This window comes from Canis lupus, chromosome 30 (genome assembly GCF_011100685.1).
Source record: "Canis lupus familiaris isolate Mischka breed German Shepherd chromosome 30, alternate assembly UU_Cfam_GSD_1.0, whole genome shotgun sequence".
NCBI lineage: Eukaryota > Metazoa > Chordata > Mammalia > Carnivora > Canidae > Canis > Canis lupus.
Window position 1 is genome coordinate 27165823 of NC_049251.1, and position 22487 is coordinate 27188309.

The 22487-nt window shown below is 37.0% G+C and overlaps 1 protein-coding gene across 4 annotated transcripts in view; it reads right to left on the reverse strand.

Moving 5' to 3' along the window:
• Positions 1-22204, reverse strand: part of VPS13C (vacuolar protein sorting 13 homolog C) — a 169144-nt gene extending 146940 nt beyond the window's left edge. For 2 of the 4 annotated variants that reach the window (XR_005381733.1, XM_038580598.1), the window contains exons 1-5: positions 22021-22204; positions 10819-10862; positions 7384-7426; positions 3880-3975; positions 2423-2524 (exon numbers count right to left, since the gene is read on the reverse strand). Coding sequence is in view for 3 of the 4 variants with exons in the window: in XM_038580598.1 (XP_038436526.1) it covers positions 2423-2524; positions 3880-3975; positions 7384-7426; positions 10819-10862; positions 22021-22120 (385 nt within the window). In the remaining variant the exon portion in view is untranslated. The remainder of the gene's footprint in view (positions 1-2422; positions 2525-3879; positions 3976-7383; positions 7427-10818; positions 10863-22020) is intronic. The other 2 variants (XM_038580596.1, XM_038580597.1) reach the window with 2 other exon arrangements.
• Between the last annotated feature and the right edge of the window lie 283 nt (positions 22205-22487).

The following is a 22487-nucleotide window of genomic DNA, read 5'->3' on the forward strand; positions in this document are numbered from 1 at the left end:
TTTTATATAATCACAATTATTTCCATCCAAAAATAAAAAAGAAAGGAATTTGGGGTTTGTTTCTGAAAGGAAAAGTATAACATAATCTTGTATATACATAATAAATTATATGAGTGTACAATTATGCTGTATTACATATAATACATATATTTTGATATTTTCTTATGTGTATCAATTTATCTAAATATATATCAATACGCCTACTGATGAATATGTATCATTAAATACAGTGTGTTAAAAAATATACTTAATCTGAACTGTATCAAGAAATTAATTAAATTCTAGTGCTCTCCAAGTCTTTCTCCTCAATTTATGTACTATTTCCACACATACTAATTAACCAAAACTGAGTAAAAGTAAATAATCACACTAAATTGTAATAAACAAAACCATTCTCATCTTGTTTTATTTGGCACACTAAGTAATAGAAATGAAGGATACTGTTTTCATAAAAATACAGACTTTCAAGCTTCAGAAAATAAGATGTGCTCAACTATGAAAAGAGAAAGAAAAAATACTAAGCTTTTCAAAATCTCTTCCATTAGGACAACCTTCTCTGTATTTTAAGTATTTTCATATTTTTTTGTAAAAGAATCCATCACTTTGCATAAGAAAAAGCAATTGGCAAAAAAAGAAAATGAAAGAAAAGAAAGAAGAAAGAAAGAAAAGAAAGAAGAAAGAAAGAAAAGAAAGAAAAGAAAAGAAAAAAAGAAAAGAAAAGAAAAGAAAAGAAAAGAAAAGAAAAGAAAAGAAAGCAAGCAAGCAAGCAATTGGCAGGCAGGTGCCTGGGTAACTAACTCAGTCAGTCAGAAGTCGGCCTTTGGCTCAGGTCATGATCCCAGGGTCCTAGGATCAAGCCCTGCCATCTGGATCCCTGCTCCTAGGGCAGACTGCTTCTCCCTCTCCCTCTGTGTGCTCTCTCTCTCTCCCTCCCTCCCTCTCTCTCTCTCAAATAAATGAATAAATCTAAAAAAAAAAAAAAAAAAAAGGAAAACCACTCAGGGCAAAAAGAATTAGAATCACTGATAAAGAATTTTAATGAACAAGCTATTTTTTAAGACTTTATTTATTCATGAGAAACAGAGAGAGGTAGAGAGAGAGGCAGAGACACAGGCAGAAGGAGGAGAAGCAGGCTCCATGCAAGGAGCCCGATGAGGGACTTGATCCAGGGACTCTGGGATCATGCCTTGTGCCGAAGGCAGATGCTCAACCACTGAGCCACCCCAGCATCCCTGAGTAAGCTATTTTTAAGAGAGATTTCTTATTGATTCAATTAAACATCAGTAGCTTAAGCTAGAAAACAAAATCTTAGTATATCTGAATATAATTTCTGTCATTTCTAATTAGGTTTGCCATATCTTTTAAGAGAGACCAAAGAGAAATGCATTAGCATTTGTGGTATCATCCTCTTTCTTTTTTTTTTTTTTTTTTTTTTTTTTTTAAAGATTTATTTATTTATCATAGACAGAGAGAGAGAGAGAGGCAGAGACACAGGAGGAGGGAGAAGCAGGCTCCATGCCGGGAGCCCGATGTGGGACTCGATCCCGGGACTCCAGGATCGCGCCCCGGGCCAAAGGCAGGCGCTAAACCGCTGGGCCACCCAGGGATCCCCTATCATCCTCTTTCATCACAGAAATACATAAACATGCCAACCAAATGATACAAAAATGATATAAAATGCTAATAACTCTCACACAGAGAGTGAGTTAGAGAATGAGCAACCAGAGAGTGATTTGACTTGAAAGAGAAAAACTTGAGGTTTGGAAAAGTCCTTAAACGTATTTGCCTTATAGACTGCTTTTTCATCTTATCTTATCCTTATCCTTATTCTTGCTCCATAAACCAAATCAAAATAGTCATCAGATTTATTTTTAGATAAAAATAAAAAATTAAAACTTAAGGCAAGATGTTAAAATGTTGAAATCTGAAGAATCAAGTTTTTAAAAATATCCTATATAATAATAAAGAGATACAGCTAACAACAGAATTATAGCACCATTTCTTCTAAACATTATTTCACTATATTGATACGCTGAACCTCATTATCCTCATAGATATATCCATGGATATACCTAAAAATGTAGAAGTATAATCTATTAACATTTGGCAAAAATAAACAGGCCTGCAAAAACTCACAGAAAAGTCACAATAAAAACAACTGGTTGAGAAAAGTGGGAAAATTAAACTGGCAGATAAAACAATCACATGGCAATGATTCCTAAATGTGAGTCATTATAATATTTGTAATCGGTATTTTGAGATATGATCTTAAAAGAATATTCTTTCTTTGGAATGACAACTTATGGAGTCTTACGAAAGCATCCTCTCAAAAAAAATAAAAAAAAAAAAAAGAAAGCATCTTCTCTACAGTGCATTATCTAAAATACGGATATATATAAATTTATCTAAAACATAAACATACCTTTCTCTGCCGCTTTTTGAAGGGCTTCTTCAATTCGGGATAGCTCTTTCTGTTTAATATCTTGCAAAGATTTTTCTTCTTTTTCAGCGTCATATTTAATACCTAAAAATATATAATTAGTTCATACACTAGGAAATGCAATTATTAAATAAAGAGGAAAAGTTCAACCTCATTATGATTGTGTACTTGTACTGTAAGTCTTGTAAGCCATTTTTTTTGTAACTCAAGAGTTGCATTCTTTAAATTAGTTTTACAGAAAGTTTAAACATAAATAATTCCTATTTATTTTCAAAGCTTTTATCAAAATAGAAAGGAAGAAAGAACGGAATTAAAGGGAGAAAGGAAAAAGGAAAAAAGGTTAAGCAGGAAAGAGTGAGTAGAAAGGTAAAAGGGAGAAACAAAAGGCAGGCAGAAAATTTATCAGAAAATTTCCAGTTATTTTGTCTGAGGGGTAAAATTTTGAGTAAGTATAAAAAACATGTAATCCAATACTAGCTGGTATCAATATAGATTAAAGACTTTCAGAAAGTAACTCAAGAATATATATCAACAATCAGAAAAAAAAAATTTCCTTTTTATCTAGAAATCCCATTTCTGATACTGTGTTCTAAGGAAATAACACAAAAGAACAAAAATGATATCTCTAAGAATAAGGTGTTTATAATGTTCAATGTAACAGCCCAAAACAGTAGGCATCTCACAATGAAATATCATACAGCCTTTCAAAATTACCACTATCACATATCAAAAATATATACAATAAGTAAAAAAATCAGATTCATGTTGTCTATATGTGATATATATCAACTCAAATATGTATATGGTAAAGAACGGAAAGCAAAATATAAAAATAAAAATTGTGTTTGCTTTATGATTGGGAGAACAAGTAATTTTTCCCTAAAATATCCAAACTTTTCTTAACATTAAATTATTCTTATAACTGAAAATACATTGCTTAAATAAACATATTGCTTAAACACTACTGCTTTACAACATTCATTAAAAATTAAAATGCATTCATTTACGATGAAAAAATGACCTATTTCACACACATTTTTTAACATTCCTCAAAATCAGAAGCAAAAAAATAGAGAAAAAAATCTCCATTCTTTAAATCTGTATAACACATCAGTACATTTTTAAAAACTTAATTCACTCATTCTTCAAAAGTAAATTATTTAATGCATTTCAACTCAAAATGAAGACTTAGCTGCAAAATAATTATTCACAGAGAATTTAACAAATGGTTAAAAAAAGGAATAATTCCTTCCAACATAAATTATTTTGTATACAAATGTGGCAATATATATGTGCATATATGTAAAATACATGTATATACGTATTGATTAGTTTATTTAAATTATCTATTTTATTAAACATATTAAAATACTTAACCAAGGTTAACAATTTAATTTCACTATGCTGTTACTGAATGGATATAACCTAATACAACATACTTGCTCCAGGGACAACAAGCAGGTATAGTCCCTCCAAGGTTGCAATAACTGCTTCTCCATAAAGGTTCTTCCAAGGAATCTTCAAAGTTAATTTATCTAAAGAAATATAATTTCAACCTTAAATTCTTATTTGGGCTGCTCCAGAAAATACACATTTCCCACTCTCCATCTAGAGAAAAAGTAAACAAAACCCTTCACACATATAGTATGTATATTAACTCAGGGAAAAAAAAAAAAAAGAAAAAAACCCCAATACTGAAGTTTGCAAAGATTTCTTCCATATTAATTACTATTAGAAGTAACTATGTATATTGTGCTTTATGCTTTCCAAACTTTCTGATATCATTTCATTTAATATTCCCAACCTGTAAGAAGGGATGAGACAGCTATTATTTCAATTTTGAAAACAAGAAATTCATTCCCAGAGAAGTTAAATAAATGACATAAGTCTACCCAAGTCATCAGTGTGGATGTCAGAGTGACTCAACTACTTATATCACCAGAATCACTGGCATCTTTAAATAAAGATGCCCAAAGTTCAAGGAACTGTTTAACCGGATAATAAGCTGAAGAGGAAATAAAATAATGCAACTTAAGGGAGCATATTTTGATGCACCTGCATGGCTTATGCAGGTAAGACAGTTTTACCTGGGAATCTATTCCCAGGGTTAAAATATCAAATTATTTCTCCATCTAAATTTTATTTTTCTTCAGTTTATAAACCTGTTGAGTTTCCTAAACAGCTCCCATGTCAGGGGAGTCTAGAGGTAATGCCAGTATACTCCTGGTCCATTTCTAAGTCTGATAACTTTACAGTGAAAATCACTTGTATTTATAACAAATATTGCTACATATGTAGTTAACTCATAAACTCCTAAAAAGTTGATTTGAGGGGCACCTGGGTAGCTCAGTGGATAGCATCCAACTCTTGATTTCTGCCCTGGTCATAATCTCAGGGTAACAGAATGGAGCCCTCTGTCAGGCCCCATGATTACTTAGCTCAGAGTCTGCTCAAGATTCTCCCTCTCCTTCTCCCTCTGCCTCTGCCCCTCTCCCTGCTCATGTGTGCCCATACACTCTCTCTCTAAAATTAAATAAAATCTTAGAAAAAAAAATAAAGCTGATTTGATTGCCTTTGTGGTGAGCATGAGACTGAAAAAGTTGAAAATGCCCCTTTAGCCCTATAGCTTAAGGAAAAGGGATTGTCTGTTCCCTCTACCTTTTCTTCTCTCCATTTACCCTAATGCATTTTTCCTCCTATCCTTCATTAGCCTGAATTCCACTGGAATTGAGTTATATCATTGCTTCCCATTTATAGAACAGGAAATTTTTTATTTTTTATTTATTTTTTAATTTTTTATTTTTAAGTAAAAAGATAACCAACTTACAGTTTAGCTATTAGAAAACCAAATCATTCTTTTCTTTTTTTTCTTTTTAAGATTTTATTTGATCACTCATGAGAAACACTGAGAGAGAGAGAGAGTCAGAGACATAGGCAGAGGGAGAAGCAGGCTTCATGCAGGAACCCCAATATGGGACTCAATCCTATGACCCTGGGATCAGGCCCTGAGCAGAAGGCAGACACTCAACCACTAAGCCACCCAGGCGTCCCAAACCAAAACATACTTGAGCTTAACTTAGCCACACTAACTTCACAGGTTAGGTATAATATTTTAACCTAATAAAAGTTTAATAACTAATATAAATGCTCCATAAACCAAAAAAAGAGATAAATTTTTTTAAAAGTATGCTTTGCATCCTTATATGTAGACGGTCAGTGAGTAATCCTAAAGAATGTCATTTAATTCTTTTAATAATTGAAAAGAAAAAAGAACAAATTCTGAAACATTAGCAAACCTCTTCTAAAATATAAACCCAGTTCTAATAACATAATAAATAATGTAATAGTTTTTAAACAAATATAACTCATCTAATACTCTGCAAATGCAATTTCAATACTATGTTCTAAATTTGAAACTTCCTTAAAGACAAATATCTATTCATCCTTGCCTCTCCCACAGCTACCTACATAATCTTGCACATAGCAATGTGTGCATAAATATCTCAAAGGTAAAAAAAAATGAAAGAATGACTTTAACTTTACTCTAGTATTTCAATTCAGCATGCAGAGTGGCAATACTAGATACCACCATAGCTAAATATCAACACTTCACACAGCATAAGGCTCTGTGTAACAGACAAACAAAAAAGATAATGCATGGCCTGAAGCTTTCAATTTAAGGGAGTATCTCCTGTTTCAAGGGACAGAAACACAAAAGTGTTATTTTAAATGAAAAGGAACACATATGGGGGTGCCTGGGTGGCTCAGTCAGTTAAGCATCTGCCTTCAACTCAGGTCATGATCCCAGGGTCCTGGGATTGAGCCCATGTCCTACTTAGCAGGGAGCCAGCTTCTTCTCCCTCTCCCTCTGCCTACTACTCCCCCTGCTTGTGCTCTCTCTCTCTCTCAGTCTCTCTGTCAAATAAATAAAATCTTAAAAAAAAAAAAAAGGAACATGTATAGGTAATATAAGTAGACTCAAACAGAAGTATTCAAGTAATTGCTAAGAGATGCTAGAATAGTGAGACAATACCTTTCTTGAATATAAAATAAGTGAAGAAGGAAAGCCACATGGTGAAATAGCAGGGTGATGGAAGTGGAAGGAATGATGGTGGCATAAATGAAAATTCTAAAGTAACAGCAAGTTGTCTAGAGCTATAAATTACATTTTAAAAAAGTAAAAATCAGGTAAGTATGGAACAGTTGAGAGGACTTCACAGGTTATTGTTCTACTAAAAAATTTCTTCAACAAAGATGAATGTTTAGTTATGGATGATCTCAGTGTTAAGAGTTTAGCTGAGGGCAGCCCCGATGGCTCAGCGGTTTAGTGCCACCTTCAGCCCAAGGCGTGATCCTGGAGACCCCCGGGATCGAGTCCCACGTCAGGCTCCCTCCATGGAGCCTGCTTCTCCCTCTGCCTGCATCTCTGCCTCTCTCTCTCTCTCTCAATGTGTCTCTCATGAATAAATAAATAAAATCTTTAAAAAAAAAAAGTTTAGCTGCAAAGACTTTCTACTTACCAAGACATATCCTCTATACTACGTTGCTGCATAATATATCCAGATGGTTGAACAAAATATGAGGGAAATAAGCTATACTTGAATTGTATTTACTAGAGTTTTGCAAATTATATCCCTTTCACATATAAAGAAAAAGCATACAAAACTTAAATATCAATGTTGAATATCAAGATATGTTTCGTGCAGTAGAATCAAAGCCTAATAAGTATCATTGCCCTTCAAATGTCTTTTTTTTTTAGAGGGTAATTTTCTACCCTTTTGTCAAAATCTTAAAGTATTTATGTATTACAATAGCATATATTAGGCCCAGAACTCCAAAACCTCTCACATTTTTGTCCAAGCTAAAAAATGTTTTAGATTAAATAACACAGGAAAAATAAAAAACTAAAAGGACTAAGAATAACTCAAGTGAAGAGTACTTACCAATTTGGCCAGCTTTGACTTTAAAAGGAACATCCAATTCACTCTTAGAAAGGAAGAAAAAAATTTTAAAGACATCTTAAATTATTAAGCTCCCACAAAATCACCTTCGTATCATCATTTAAATACACAATCACCTTGGGGTGCCTGGGTGGCTCAGTTGGTTAAGCGTCTGCCTTCTGCTCAGGTTATGAACCCAAGGTCCTGGGATCAAGCCCCACGTTGGGCTCCCTGCTCAGGAGAGCGTGTGCTTCTCCCTCTCCCTCTGCCCTGCCACCCCCCTCCCCCCATTTCCCTCACCCCCCTCATGCTCTTTCGCTCTCTTTCTCAAATAAATAAAATCCCCCCCCCCAAAAAATATACAATCATCTCGAAGGAAAAATATGAAATAAATTTTCTGTATCTGAGTAACTCAGAAAGGACATCCTGAAAAAAGAGAATTTCTAGTGACTTAAATTGGACTCTGAGGAAAGATTCACAAGAGGAACACAACTATAAATAGAGGCAACAGAAAAAGTGTTTATGGTTAGGAATGCCTGGGTGGCTCAGTCAGTTAAGCGTCTGCCTTCAGCTTAGGTCATGATCCCAGGGTCCTGGGCCTAAGTTCCATGTCAGGTTCTCTGCTCAGCAGGAAGTTGGCTTCTCTCTCTGCCCTCCCACCCTCCACTTCTGCACTCTCTCTCTAATAAATAATAAAATCTTAAAAAAAAAAAGAGTTTGTAGTTAAAGTAATTGGGTAAACTGGTTACTTGTTTTAATAAACCACACCAAGACCAATGGAAATGCCAGGAGCTTTTAAAATAATAGATGGACACTGCTTAACTGAAATACTAGAATAGGAAAAGGAAGAGTCCTTTCACAAAAATTAGTTGAAAATAATAACAACTATTTTCTCTCAAATAAAACATTTGGTAAATAAATAAAACAATCCTAAAAGGAAAGAGAGCTTCCCTACTTATTACTAACCAAATTAGCATTTACTTTAGATAAGTTACTGACAGGTACCAATCATTAATAAAAATAAACTTGCACTTATCTGGATTGGAAAGCACAAATAACTTTTATAGTCACAGAGTACTAAACAATAACTGATATTCACAACGATCACTTGAATCTTTATAATTTTTTTTTAAGATTTTATTTATTTATTCATGATAGAGAGAGAGAGAGAGAGAGAGAGAGGCAGAGACACAGGCAGAGGGAGAAGCAGGCTCCATGCCGGGAGCCGGATGTGGGACTCAATCCTGGGTCTCCAGGATCATGCTCTGGGCCGAAGGCAGGCGCCAAACCGCTGAGCCACCCAGGGATCCCCAAATCTTTATAATTTTTAAAAACTAAACCAATCAGAATAGCCTTTTTGTTAGATGTACCTTAGTACATACTATCAACCTGATGATTGAAATACCTTAGGTAACAATTAACTAAAATAATCATTTTACCCAATCATCTGATTACTCAAGCATTCTAGGTGAACAGGAATTGAATGCAATACTGATCTTCTTCTAAACCAAAAAGCAAAATTCTTCTCTGATGGTAAGAGAACTGCTCTACACCCAAGATAGAAGAGGCAAGTGCAGGGAGAGGGGGATGCATTCAAGGGCATTCATCTTATACTTTAAGTTATACAGGATACAAACTGTAAACTATAACTGTAAACACTTCTAAAAGTTTGGTCTCATGCTCACTTTTGACTCTCATGAAATAATTTTTCACAAAAAATAAACGTAAACAGCCATATTCAAAGTAAATTCTCACCAATCCAATTTAATTTAGGAAGCTAGCTTGAATTAATGGAGAATGTTAATTACAAAATAATTTATTATATTTAATTATAACCCAAATTCAAACTAGACTAAGAGAGATTTCAATTTGTCTCTTAAGCATGTTAGATACATATCCTCTCCCTGCAATTCTATTTATACTTCTTTCCTTCTAAAATATTTTCCTAAAAAAGAAAAAAATAACCTTTATTCCAGTCTCCAGCAAAAGAGTCTTAAGCTCTAAATTTTGGGGTAAAGTTTAAAAAGTTGTAGCATCCTATATAAAGGAAAAGAAAATTTAAATATTTTGAGTGCCCACTACTTGCCAGGCTCTACTTTTAATCTTATTCAAGCCACAAAGGAACAGAGATATTATATCATTTTGTATTATTAACTTCAATTTAAAGATGATTAAACTGGGGGTGTCTCAGTGGTTGAGCATCTGCCTTTGGCTTAGGGCATGATCCTGGGGTCCTGGTATTGAGTTCTGTATCAGGCTCCCTCTGCCTTTGTCTCTGCCTCTGTCTCTGTCTCATGAATAAATAAAATCTTTAAAAATAATAAATTAAAAAAAAAAAGATGATTAAACTAATGCTCACGGAAACTGAGAAACTTGCCAAAAGTCTCATAGCTGGTGAAAGGGCAGAGCTAGCTCTGAAACCCAGGTCTGCTAGACTACAAGGTCCATGCCCTTTCCACCATGCCTGCCAAGTTGTTTTCAGGAGAACAAAATTAATTGTTACTTCTCGTGACAAAGTTCCATCTCTAGGATCTTTAGTATCCAAAACTGGCTTCCCTGACACCAGTCATGTGAACACTTTGAGTATAAGACTCTCCTTAGATACACAGTTTAATATGTAGAAATCCAACCAGAAGTCAACACTAGGATTATAAACATACTATAGTTTGTTAGAAATTTGATCAATTATTAAAGAATAATTACTCATTCTGGGGCACCTGGGTGGCTCAGTGGGTTAAGAGTATGACTGCTGATTTTGGCTCAGGTCATGATGTCAGCGTTGAGATAGCCCCACATCAGGTTCCATGCTCAGCAGAGTCTGCTTGGGATTCACTTTCTCCCTTCTCCCTCTGCCCCTCCCCTCACCTGCATGTGCGCTCTCTCTCTTTAAAACAAATACATTTTTTTAAAAAGTCTAAAAAAAAAAAAAAAGAATAAACTCATTCTTAAGTGACTTCATAGAATCAAATTAAGTCTAATAGGCTAAAGCCTAACAGGGAAGGGGATGGGAAGTAAGGGATGGAGAGCCAGAATCCAAAAAAGCTACCTGACTTATTAATAGTACCATAATATTATAAAGCTGGACTGTCAATGTATTTCCAAAGATATAATTATTCATTTGACAAATTGCTAAAATCAAATTCTTATTTACCAAAAAAATATGTAAAGACAATTTTGGAGAAAATTATTTCAAGGAAGACAAATGTCTACTATAAAGCTATTCAGTCAAGTCAAGGAAAAACATTCCATTTCCCAAAAGATACCATTTTGATCATCAGGGGGAAAAAAATCCAAATTTTTAATCTCAGATTTTCCTATAGCAAACCATTAAACAAGTAATCCTTCCCTGAACGACTCACATTATCTGGTACCAGGTAACCAAGAATTTCTGGGAGCTTACCAAATTAACTGAATAATCAACATAGCTTGAAAACTTACCAGAGCATTTTCTTTTATCTGTAGGTTATCTAAGGCCACATTACCTTAAAAAAAAAAAAAAAAGGAAAAATATGAAGTTAAAATATCAATTAATGTAACCTCATAATGCAGTACCAAACACTATGATACTATGCTAAGTGATAAAAAGACAATAAGCAAAGGAAACTTCAAGAACTTAAGCAGCTAATAACACTTGAGATATATATATATATATATATGACACATGGATACATACATACACTGATATGTGTGTGTGTGTGTGTGTGTGTGTGTATACTATAGGCTAGCCCAACACAAAAGAAATTATAAAATATTTAAACTGGCTAACATTCAAATAGACAATGTGAAAGAATTTGGAGACTTTCAGACTGAAGAATTCTAGAACCTAAGAAAGTACCTATCATTTTGTATGATTAAGCCAAAGCACCCCCTCACATAAAGGACATAAAGAGATCACTATTAGAACAGATCAATTATATTGTAACCCAGGATTCTCTCCTTAATTATGGTGTTAATGAACATTTTCTACAGGAATATAATGTTGGTCTTTTAAAACTCCAAACATGCTAACTTCCCAATGATTATTGTTTATGGTTCTAAAGTTACTGTTTGGGACGCCTGGGTGGCTCAGCAGTTGAGCACCTGCCCTCAGCTCAGGGCATGATCCAGGAGTCCCAGGATCGAGTCCCACATCAGGCTCCCTGCATGGAGCTTGCTTCTCTCTCTGCCCAGGTCTCTGCCTCTCTCTTACTGTGTCTCTCATGAATAAATATATATAAAAAAAATCTTTTAAAAATTTTTAAAATTAAAGTTACTTTTATTTTTTTAAGTAAACCCTATACCTCCCATGTGACACTCAAACTCACAACACCAAGATCAGAGTAATGATCAGAGTGGTTATTTCTATAATAAAGTTCATTTGTTATACATTTATTTTAATTTTCTAAAATAAACTGCTGAAAGCCGCAAAAAAAGGAGAAGGAGGTAAGAAGCCTTACAAGCCTTATCAGCATTATAATAGGACAAACGGGAAAGAGTACAGGCAGTGGAGCAGCTTCCACAATACACTAAAAAGAAGGGGATCTGGGTGGCTCAGTGCAGTAAGCATCTGACTTCTGATTTCTGTTCTCATCATGATGTCAGGGTCATGAGATGAATCCATATCATCCCGTCGTCCTGTGCTGCCCCATCTTACCCAGGAGTCTACTTAAGATTCTTCCTCCCTCTCCTTCTGTCTCTGTCCCTGTCCCTACTCACAAGCACTCTCTCTCTCTCTCTCTCTAAAAAAAAAAAAAAAAAAAACACGCTAAAGAGAAATTAAAACCTGAAATAGTAACTTCAAAGTCAAAGAGGTAGAGTCAGGGTAAAAAGTTATTTTATAGGTAGAACTGACAAGATGACATCACAGACCAAATTCAGGAATAATAAAGTAGTGGTGGAAAAAAGACACATGTTCTGGAATTGGGAAAAAAAAAAATCCTTAAGTATTATACGTAGGGAGGTCTGGGTGGCTCGGTGGTTGAGTGCCTGCCTTCAGTTCAGGGCATGATCCCAGGGTCCTGGGATAGAATCCCACATAGGGCTCCCCACAGGGAGCCTGCTTTTCCCCTCTGCCTGTGTCTCTGCCTCTCTCTCTCTCTGTATCTCTTCTGAATGAATAAATAAAATCTTAAAAAAAAAAAAAAAAAAAAGAGGAGATCCCTGGGTGGCTCAGCAATTTGGCACCTGCGTTCAACTCAGGGCGTGATCCTGGAGTCCCGGGATCAAGTCCCACATCGGGCTCCCTGCATGGTGCCTGCTTCTCCCTCTGCCCGTGTCTCTGCCTCTCTTTCTCTGTGTGTGTGTGTGTGTGTATGTCTCTCATGAATAAATAAATAAAATCTTTAAGAAAAAAAGAAGTATTACATGTAAAAATTACATAAAAAGGAAAAATATTGCTGGATTTAATTTGATCAATGATGGATTATAAATAATCACAATTGGAAACTCTACTCAAGTCAAAAGAACTGAGCTGCACAGATGCTAGTACACATTTGAAGCAATCCAAACTAGTTTAACAAGATCTAAGGCCCATAAAGAGACATGCAAACTTACTCATGAATTTGGATAGCTCTACTCAGTGATCCTCACTAGTGGGTCAAATGTCATTAGGGGTGCTCACAAATAATCTACATTAGATATAAAGTATTTTTTTAACAATTATTAAGACACTAACACAATGTAGGTAAAAATATAAATGCGTTTATAAAAAGTGGGCTATTTTTAATCAGTCTTTCATCTTTAATGAATAGACGGTATTTATTTATTTAGATTTTATTTATTTACTCATGAGAGACAGAGAGAGAGGCAGAGACATAGACAGAGGGAAGAAGCAAGCTTCCAATGGGGAGCCCGATGCGGGACTTGATCCTGGGACTCCAGGAGCCAAAGGCAGATGCTCAACTGCTGAGCCATCCAGGCATTCCAAATAGATGATATTTAAATGTGAAATACTGAAAACTACCAATACGATTAACACAGTTGAACAAGTATACTTAGAAAGTCAGACAAAAGAGGTAACTGATTATTGCTAACAGGATTAAAGATTTTTTAATTAATGTTTTTCAGTATTTTCTAGCTTTTTTAATAATCAAATATGATTGCTAAAATTATACAAACTGTGATAATGGAAAACAAAACAAAGGTAAATTCTAATGTCAGTAGGACCTCAATATATTTATATACATTCCTCCTACATCTAATATCTACCTTACAAGACACATTAAAAAGTATCTTATTTCTGCTATGTAGAGTCTAGCAAGCAAATGCAAACTTCCTCTCTGCAAAATGTGATACTATCTAACAGTAAATATAACAATGAAATAAGAATGACACATTCTATAAATTATCTGCACTGAAGGTGGAGCCACTAGCCCTACCACAAAGAAAAGGGGAGGGATAGCAGCATATTACAGATTAACACCAGGGTAAAAGTGCATTCATTCATTCGACCAGTAGATGAGTGCTTTATCTATGTAAGGCACTGTGCTAACATGTACCCTTCCACTAACCTGCATGCTTTTCTGCAGGCATATCTGCAGGAGTTTAATTATCTATATCCTCAGAATATTAGAAATTTTGTTTACATAAAAAATAATTTATAAGACTAAGACTAAAGCAGACTCCCTCCTAAATATCAACCATTTTATTTTTAAATGAATACTGAGGGAAAAGTTAGATTTAATTTCCTGCTTCTACTTCAAGATAACATAATAATTCCATATATAAGCAAATAACTTTAGTGCTACAGCCAGATCACAAGGCTAAGAACAGAGGCCATAGAAAGTTCCTGAAAACCTAGAGGAAGGATAAATATTTGTGTCAAGACTTTAAAAAACAAACAAACAAGAAAAAGAATGAATGATAATTAGAGGGGCGCCTGGGTGGCTCAGTGGTTGAGCATCTGCCTTTGGCTCAGGTTGTGATCCCGAGGTCCTGGGATCTAGTCCCAAATCAGGCCCCTTGCAGGAAGCCTGCTTCTCCCTCTGCCTATGTGTCTACCTCTCTCTCTGTGTGTGTGTGTCTCTCATGAATAAATAATTAAAATCTTTAAAAAGAAAAAAAACGAATGATAATTGGAGATAAACTAGATAAACCTAACTCTTCCAGCAAGGAGGGCACTAAAGCCAATCCCACAATCAGGTGTCTCTACTCCCATAGAGAAGTTCCAAGAAGACGGTGGTGATACACAAGTAAGGAAGTTCTATGAAGTGATTTCCTTTTATGATGGACTGACAGGTCTAAAGGATAAGAGTAAGTAGTAAGTGAAGTCAGTGTTTCAAAAGAGAAGACTTCTCATTCTCACCTTATATGATTCTCAGTAATAAACTAGAAACATTTTGACGAGCATATATAGCTAGGGAGTCACACACAGTTTCCAAATTAATTGTAAAGGGTATTTTCAGAACTAGTTTAAAGGGTAAATTCTGGATCAAAATTTAATAATCTTTACTAATGAACCAGAAGATGAAAATGATGACAAAAATCTATTAAATTAGCAAAGGACACCAACGTAAATAGAGTTGGAGTCATCTCAAAAAATACAATAGAGGGGATCCCTGGGTGGCTCAGCGGTTTAGCGCCTGCCTTCAGCCCAGGGCATGATCCTGGAGTTCCGGGATCAAGTCCCACGTCAGGCTTCCTGCGTGGAGCCTGCTTCTCCCTCTGCCTGTGTCTCTGCCCCCCCCCCCCACCCTCTCTATGTGTCTCTCATGAATAAATAAATAAAATCTTTAAATAAAAATTAAAAAAAAAAAACAGAAAAAGAAATGGTTGCCAAATTACAGAAAACAACCAAATTAGCAGATTTGTGAATACAAATGAAATGGTACTGGCATAATATGTAACAAGCTTAAGTCTAAGAATGGCTTCTAAAACATAATAGTCTACAAAATAAATAAAGAAAGGTGATACTGATGTTAAATACCTTCAATTAGAAATTATCTAGACTTTCACAGAAGTTTAGCTATATCTTTCTAGTGGCACTTAACTACATAAATCCCTAATCTGATTATAAACTTCTTACTGAGTCTCCTCATAGTAGGTGCTCAATAAACAGACATAATTGATTTAGAATGCATATTTCACTGAGGTAGGATGACTACAGTAAGAACATAAAATCGTTCTATTTTAGACCCTCTGAGCTACAACCTTTCTTGATCCTCACAGCCTTCTAATGAAGGAGACAGGACATAGACATCAAGCAAAAGAAACCGAGGCTTAGGGAGGCTAATGACTGGCCTAAGGTTACTATGTCAACCTAGTGAGTGGTAGACCAGAGATCAAATTCTCTGATGCCCAGTGTTTTGTTCAGAGTATCACACTGTCTTCCAAAGAGCAGAGAAGAATGGGTAAAGAATTTTAATTCTGAAAATAATTCTATCTCCCTTGAGGGGAAAAAATGCCATACACGGAGAGGCCTGTGTAGTTGATGGATCCACTTTTGGTCTTTGCATTTTAAGACTGTGAAAAAAAATCCAAACACAAAGGAAAACTAAAATCAATACAACTAACAAGGACAAAACCAGTAAGAAAGACAGAGTCCAGGTGTATGTTAGGAGGATTATCAGAAAAAAGGATAGTGCCACAGTGGAAAATACAGAAGCAGGAGAAAGCATTGCAAAATAACCATTTTAGGACTTTTCAAAAATCTACGTTTTTCTAGAAACAAAAGACAGAAATTCCTAAGTTATTCAGAACCATAAATATCTTTAAACCTAATTCCCTCTCACTTTACATATAACAACCAAAAAAAAAAATGAAGCCTAAAGAGATCAGGCAATTTATCTAAGATCAGACAATTAACGTGTAGCAGTGCTAATAGAACCTAATGATAATTGGAGATAAACTGGATAAACCTAATCCTGGTCAATGTTCTTAACGTAAAACAAACTAATTCAAAACTGTGTTTAAAAACAAAACAAAAAACTCCAACAAACAAAGATGCCATGCGTTACTCCATGAAACTAGCTTTGCATACTATAAAATAATAAATAGGTAATGCTATATATTTGTTACCTTTACATATCTATCACAGACTCATTATTCATTTGAAATTATATAAAATATTCAGACATTCATTCTCCAATAAAGTGAGTTAAAGTAATGACTGAGCAGTTTTTTAAAACATAAATCAAATTATTTTCAATAATCATTGGTTTAGTAAGGAATATTGAAGAAACTATTGTAGCAATTCATTTCAATTGAATCTTTCCATTCAACCCAAATTAACTAGTTAACAGACTTTTTTTTTTTTTAAGTTTTATTTATCTAAGTAACCCCTACACAAACCCAAGATCAAGAGGCACACAAGCTCCTCCGCCTCTCCCTCCTCCCACTGAGCCAGGTAGGTGCCTCCCGCAAACTCCTCTTACTAGGAGTTCACAGACTCTGTCTTGGCAGAAAAAAAGGAAAGGAAACAATCGACTCTTACTCTTTCCATTTCCCTGTTGAAACAGGAAGTCTTGGCAAAGAAAGATGAAAAACTGCCAGATTACCAGCAAACTTTCTCCCTTTCAGGGATCTTGTAATAGTGAGTAGTGTAGCAGAGCTTCCTAGCAGAATGGTTATCAAACTACCAACTTCCAGTTTTATTTCTGGAAAAGGGATTTTTCATTTATGATGCTATTTCAAAATATGGTAAGGTATTTTCAATTGAAGTTTTTAAGCATTGCTTTGATAATAACCGAGCCTAAATATATATTTCAATATTGAACTGTTATTTATTTTACATGCTACAGGACAAACTACTAACAAGCATGGCCTTCACTATACCAAGGGTTGGCCAGGAGGAGGAAAAGACTAAAAAAAAGATCCCTCTAAAACTTTAGAAATATCTAGATACTGCTGTTTTGTTAAGGTTAAAAAGAAGCAAAGAGGCCAGCTTTTTCTTGTATTCTCAAGATACTCTACGGCTACCTGTTAAGATAATGTAAAATATTAGATTTAGATTCACAAATATATCAGTATGAGGCTGGAACTTCATTTATCTTAATGTTATATTTCACGTCTGTGACTCTTTGCTCACCATTCTGAGTGAAGAAAAAGAAGAAAGATGCAGTGATTACGACTTCCCACTACGTAGGCAAAGCAAGTGGCACAAAGACGTATCCAATGAAGGAGATCACTCTACTCTGGCCTTGTTCAATCACAAAGATTAAAAGCCTGAAGAGATGACCTTGTCAACCCTCTCACCTACAGATAAGAAACTAGTGGTCACTGGTCAATGACTTGCCAAAAGCCCCACAATTTGGGCACCATCAGAGATGGAATTAGATCCTTCCTTCCTTATGCTGCTCTGCCCAAAAGTATCTGGCAGCTGACAGAATAGCATCAGGCCTGAGGTGAAGAACAGTACAGTAATCAGCATAGGTTCAGCCTGGTTTGCAAAAATACAAACTCTGCAGGCACTCCACTTGGCTTCTACTCCTGATCACTGTAGCCACTCCTTGCAACCAACACATCACAGCCTCTAGGTATATTCTGTTTAATCAAAGAGAGAATTCGGATTGAAGGATTTTCCTGCTGACTTTCCACAGTTAATCACTTTGAAAAATCAAATCCACAAAGGTTCTAGATTGCCACAATACTTACTTAAGCCAAGTTGCAAAAGATAGGGTGTTTCAACATACCTTTTCAATACATGTTACTCTTAAAACAATTATATCCTGGACACAGCTCAAATAGCTAAAGGCTGTGCAATTTATCTTTAGGTATCAGGTTGTGGAGAACAAAAACCTTCCTACCTGCATAGGCAAGCAACATGCCCACCACACACTCTTCTGGGTCTGAAAGCCTTACTTACAAACTAGCTGGCATCTAAGTATATAAGTGTAAATGTAAGTATTTTAAGTGCAAATTCAAATGCAAATGAGTTTTTTTCCTTTTAAAACGTTTGGAAAATAAGAAATGTTTAGATGTGTTGTGTTTGCTCTAAACCAAACTGTAACATTTCAGAACATGAAAATTACAAAGTTTGAAGCCTAGAAGAAATATACTCATGAAAATAAAACAAAGCAGCCTGTTTTCCATTAACTCAGCTATGTTTGTTTATCATCACTATTACTATCAGTGTTAACAATTTAACAATTATAATTACAGAGGATTTTCGGACTGTGTCACAAACACAGTGCTATTTCCCCATTTTACAGATAAGGAAACTGAGGTTTAAAGAATTAAAATATTTTGCCTATGGATCCCACAGTTAGTAAATAATCAGGGCTTCATTTTCCTACAACAAGCAAGATTTTTTAAAAGATCATTCTGCTTAAATCACTGTAAAAACAAACATGAACTGTTTGGCATTAAAAAAAATCTTTAAAAGAATAAAAACAAAACAAAAGATAGCTTTTTTTTTTTTTGCTTCTCCAATTTAAAGGTAATATTCTTAGTACTCTTCCTGATTCAAGACTTTCAAATAAAATTTCCCTTTCCTTCTTACTCTACAACTTTTTATTATGAATTTCACTGTAAATGTCTATATATGTATGAATATACATACACCACAATCCTTTTCAAGTTGTTTACTTTTAAAACTACTTCCTGATATCATCCAAAGATTTTGCATTTCTACCAACATACCTTTCAATCACTTAAGATATGTTTCTCTCTTAAGTTACAAATTTCATGAGGAATATACATCTAAGTCCTTTTCCACTTCTTATTACAACTTGTTCAGCACCCAGAAGGTCTCTTAAAAATGCAAAAGACAAACTCAATATTCTCCTTCAACCTGAGTTTCTCAACAAACATTTTCGGCTGGCTAATTCCTTGTTGTAGGGAGCTGTCCTGTGCATTGCAGGATGTAGCAGTATGCCTAGGGTCTACCCACTAGATCCCAGCAGCATACCCCTGTTACTCAGTGTGACAACCAAAAATGTCTCAGACATTGCCAAATATTCCTTTGGGGCAAAGTCATTTCCAGTCGAAAATCATTGCTTTAGCCTAGTCAAACATTCCAGGTAAGTAGTATCAATTTAGGGGGTGCCTGGGTGGTTCAGTCAGGTAAGTGTCTCCCTTCCACTCAGGTCATGATTCCAGGGTCCTGGGATTGAGTCTCACATTGGGCTCCATGCTCCACAGGGAGCCTGCTTCTCCCTCTCCCTCTGCCTGCTGTTCCCTCTGCTTGTGCTCACTCTGTCAAATAAACAAATAAAATCTTTTTTTTTAAGTATCAATTTAGTTTTCCATTTGTTTCTAAAGAATAGTAACATCAGCCCTGTGAAATGTTTATAGAGGTTGAATTCTTTTATCACAACTTAAAAATTTAACAAGAAAAAAATGGAAACAGCCAAACTCTACTACACATAACCCTTATTTATTAAAAGTTTTCAAATAAGATTATATAAAATTTCCAGTTCTTTATAAAACTTGCCAATGTAATGGATGTCCTAAATTATCAGCTATTTCATTAATACACCCACTTGTTTACCACCAAAACAAAGGGTGGCAAAACTTTATAGAAGCAGAGATGTGGGCTGATAAAGCGGAGGGAATCCCTATGTGGACCTGCAGTAGATACAGTTAGTTCCTGAAAGGAGTTTATTTTCTCAGCCCTATATTAAAACCGATGTTTGCCACCAACAGCATACCTCATTCTAAAACAATACAAAAAAAAAAAAAAAAAAGAAGAAGAAAGTTTCTTTTCCTACATACCACCTAAAAAGGGACGAATTTTAAATGACATAATACTGTGGCATTTTTAATTTCAGATGTGTAAAAGTTCAAAATCCCCAGGCAGCATACTTCACAATTTCATACTAAAAACATGTACAAAAAAAATAAATAAATAAAATAAAAAATAAATAAAAATAAAAATAAATAAAAACATGTACAACTAACATGAAAGTATTGGCACTGGAAGGAACCTCAGATGTTACCTATTACAACTTCCAATTTTAAAGAAAAAGGAAAGTACGAATTGGTAGAGAAGAAACCTTTGAATATATCCATAAACTTTCTTTTTTAAAAAACATCCATCTGATGTAAATAGGATACAGTGTTTGAACTTAACCTTACTTTAACTTTAGGTGATTTTGAGTAGTGACCACGTAGGAATATTCCATTATCTGGTATGATTTTTTTTTCTTTTAAAGTTTAAATTAAGATGAAAAAAACGAAGGCCAAGGAAGGTTAGTGGCTTGTCCAACACAACAACCTAGAGCCCACGTTTCATCAATGCTAGCCTAGTTGATTGCTAGGGTTGATTGCTGCAGAAGGCAGCGCATGTTTGACTCCTTAAAAGTCTCATCTTAACTTCTCTTTTTTTGCATTGTATTAGCCGTGAGGGAGGGCATGTAAACAAAGAATGCAGTGTTGGCCAAACCACACAGAACCAATCAAATGACTAGCCACCTCTTCAAAGAAGGCTCATCCACAATCTAGGGCAGTGCTCATGGTTCTAGGACAACATCGCTCAATATAAATACATGGTTCACGTCTGTAGTTATAAATTTCAGGGGCCAGGTTTTTAAAAAAAAAAAAAGGAAAAAAGAAACGGGGGAATGAACTTCTAATGATATGTTGTGTTTAACCCAATGTGCCCAAATATTATTTCAACACATAATCAACATAAAAGATTGAGATACTACACTTTCTCCTACTGAGTATTTTCAAAACTCCACCTTCTTGGACACTTAGAGCAAACCTCAATGTGAACTAACTGCATTCCGAGTGCCTAATAGACGCAGTGGCTGCTGGCTACCCTATCAGGCAGTGCAGGTCTTTAACTTTTAGACTAAAGTAAAAGCAGCTCCACGCGCTTGAGCAGTTCTTTGGGTTTCCTTCCAAAGCTGACAAAATTCCCAAAAGTCCTTTACAGAATGAAACAAGTATCCTCAAGATCCCCGAAGCTTAATATGCATCATCAGCACAAATAATCCTCCTGAAGAGCGTGCAAGCATACTACTTCCTGCCTCCTTGTACATACTCGGTGTGGGGGGGCAGTGTGCGTTTGGGGCATGCACCGAGCTGAGGATGATGCCCGTCGTGGCTTGAATTATCTGTCATCCGAAACAGAACTGAAAAAAAAAAAGTCTACTGGAGCCAGGGAAACGTTAAGGGAAGAAAATCGTTTTCTCGGATGCTAAAAGTAGTGTAAGCAGCCATGCTAAACAGGCCTTCAGTAACGATCTTCCAGGGCCAATCGGTCCCTTCTCAAATTCTGCCGCTCTATAGAGAAGGAAAGCAGTTCCTGCTCGCCATAAAATGCCCAGAGAAGGGGACTGGGAAAGGCGATTTCCTTTTTCTTCCTTTCCTTGGCGCCACTTATCAGAGTGTGTGAGCGCACAGCCATGCCGGCTGCACGCGGTGCGGGAGGAGGAACCTCTCTCCGCAGGCCGCGGAGCCCCCGGGGCCAGGTGAGGCCGGGGGGGGGGGGGGGGGGTCCCGGCGGGGCGCGGGGTCCGCCCCCGGGGCCGGAAGGTGGGAGCTCCCGCAGCGCGAGCGCGACCCCGGCCGCGTCTCCCCCCGCCGGGCGGGCACCCCGGGCCTCCCGGCACCCGCGCACCTGCCGCCTGGGGAGGGGGCCCCGCCGAGCGCCCTCCCCGGAGGCGGAGTCTCGGGCGGCAGAGGGAGCTGGGCCCGGGCTGGAGCCGCGCGGGAGGGGCCGCGGCGGGGCCCCCGCAGCCTGCACGGACAGGCCGCCCGCCGCGCCCTCTCGCTTACCGCCCCAGATCCCCAGCTTCAGCTGGGACTTGTTCAGGTTCTCCACATAGTCCCCCAGGAAGCGGTTCAGCAGGTCCGCGACCACCGACTCCAGCACCATGGTGGGACTGAGGAACCGACCGGCAGAGGGAGGAGCCGGAACCGCCCGGCGCAGCTGAGGGCGGCGAGGCGCGCCGCGAAGGACAGCCCCGAGGGCGCCGCCACGCCCCCACGCCGCGCGCGTGACCCAGGCTCTGCGCAGGCGCGCGGCCGCGCACGCGCACGCGCAGGCGCCCCCGCCGCCGCCCCCGCCGCCGCCCCCGCCGCCGGGGACCCCAGGATGCGCGCGCGGTGCGGGAAGCTCGGCTCCTCTCTGCAGCTGCGGCCCCGGCCACGCGAGGGCGGGCGGAGGAGCAACGCGGAGGCCGGCTTTGCGCCTGCCCTCGCAGCCCGAGGCACCAGAGGACCGGGATGTTAAGGAAAAGGAA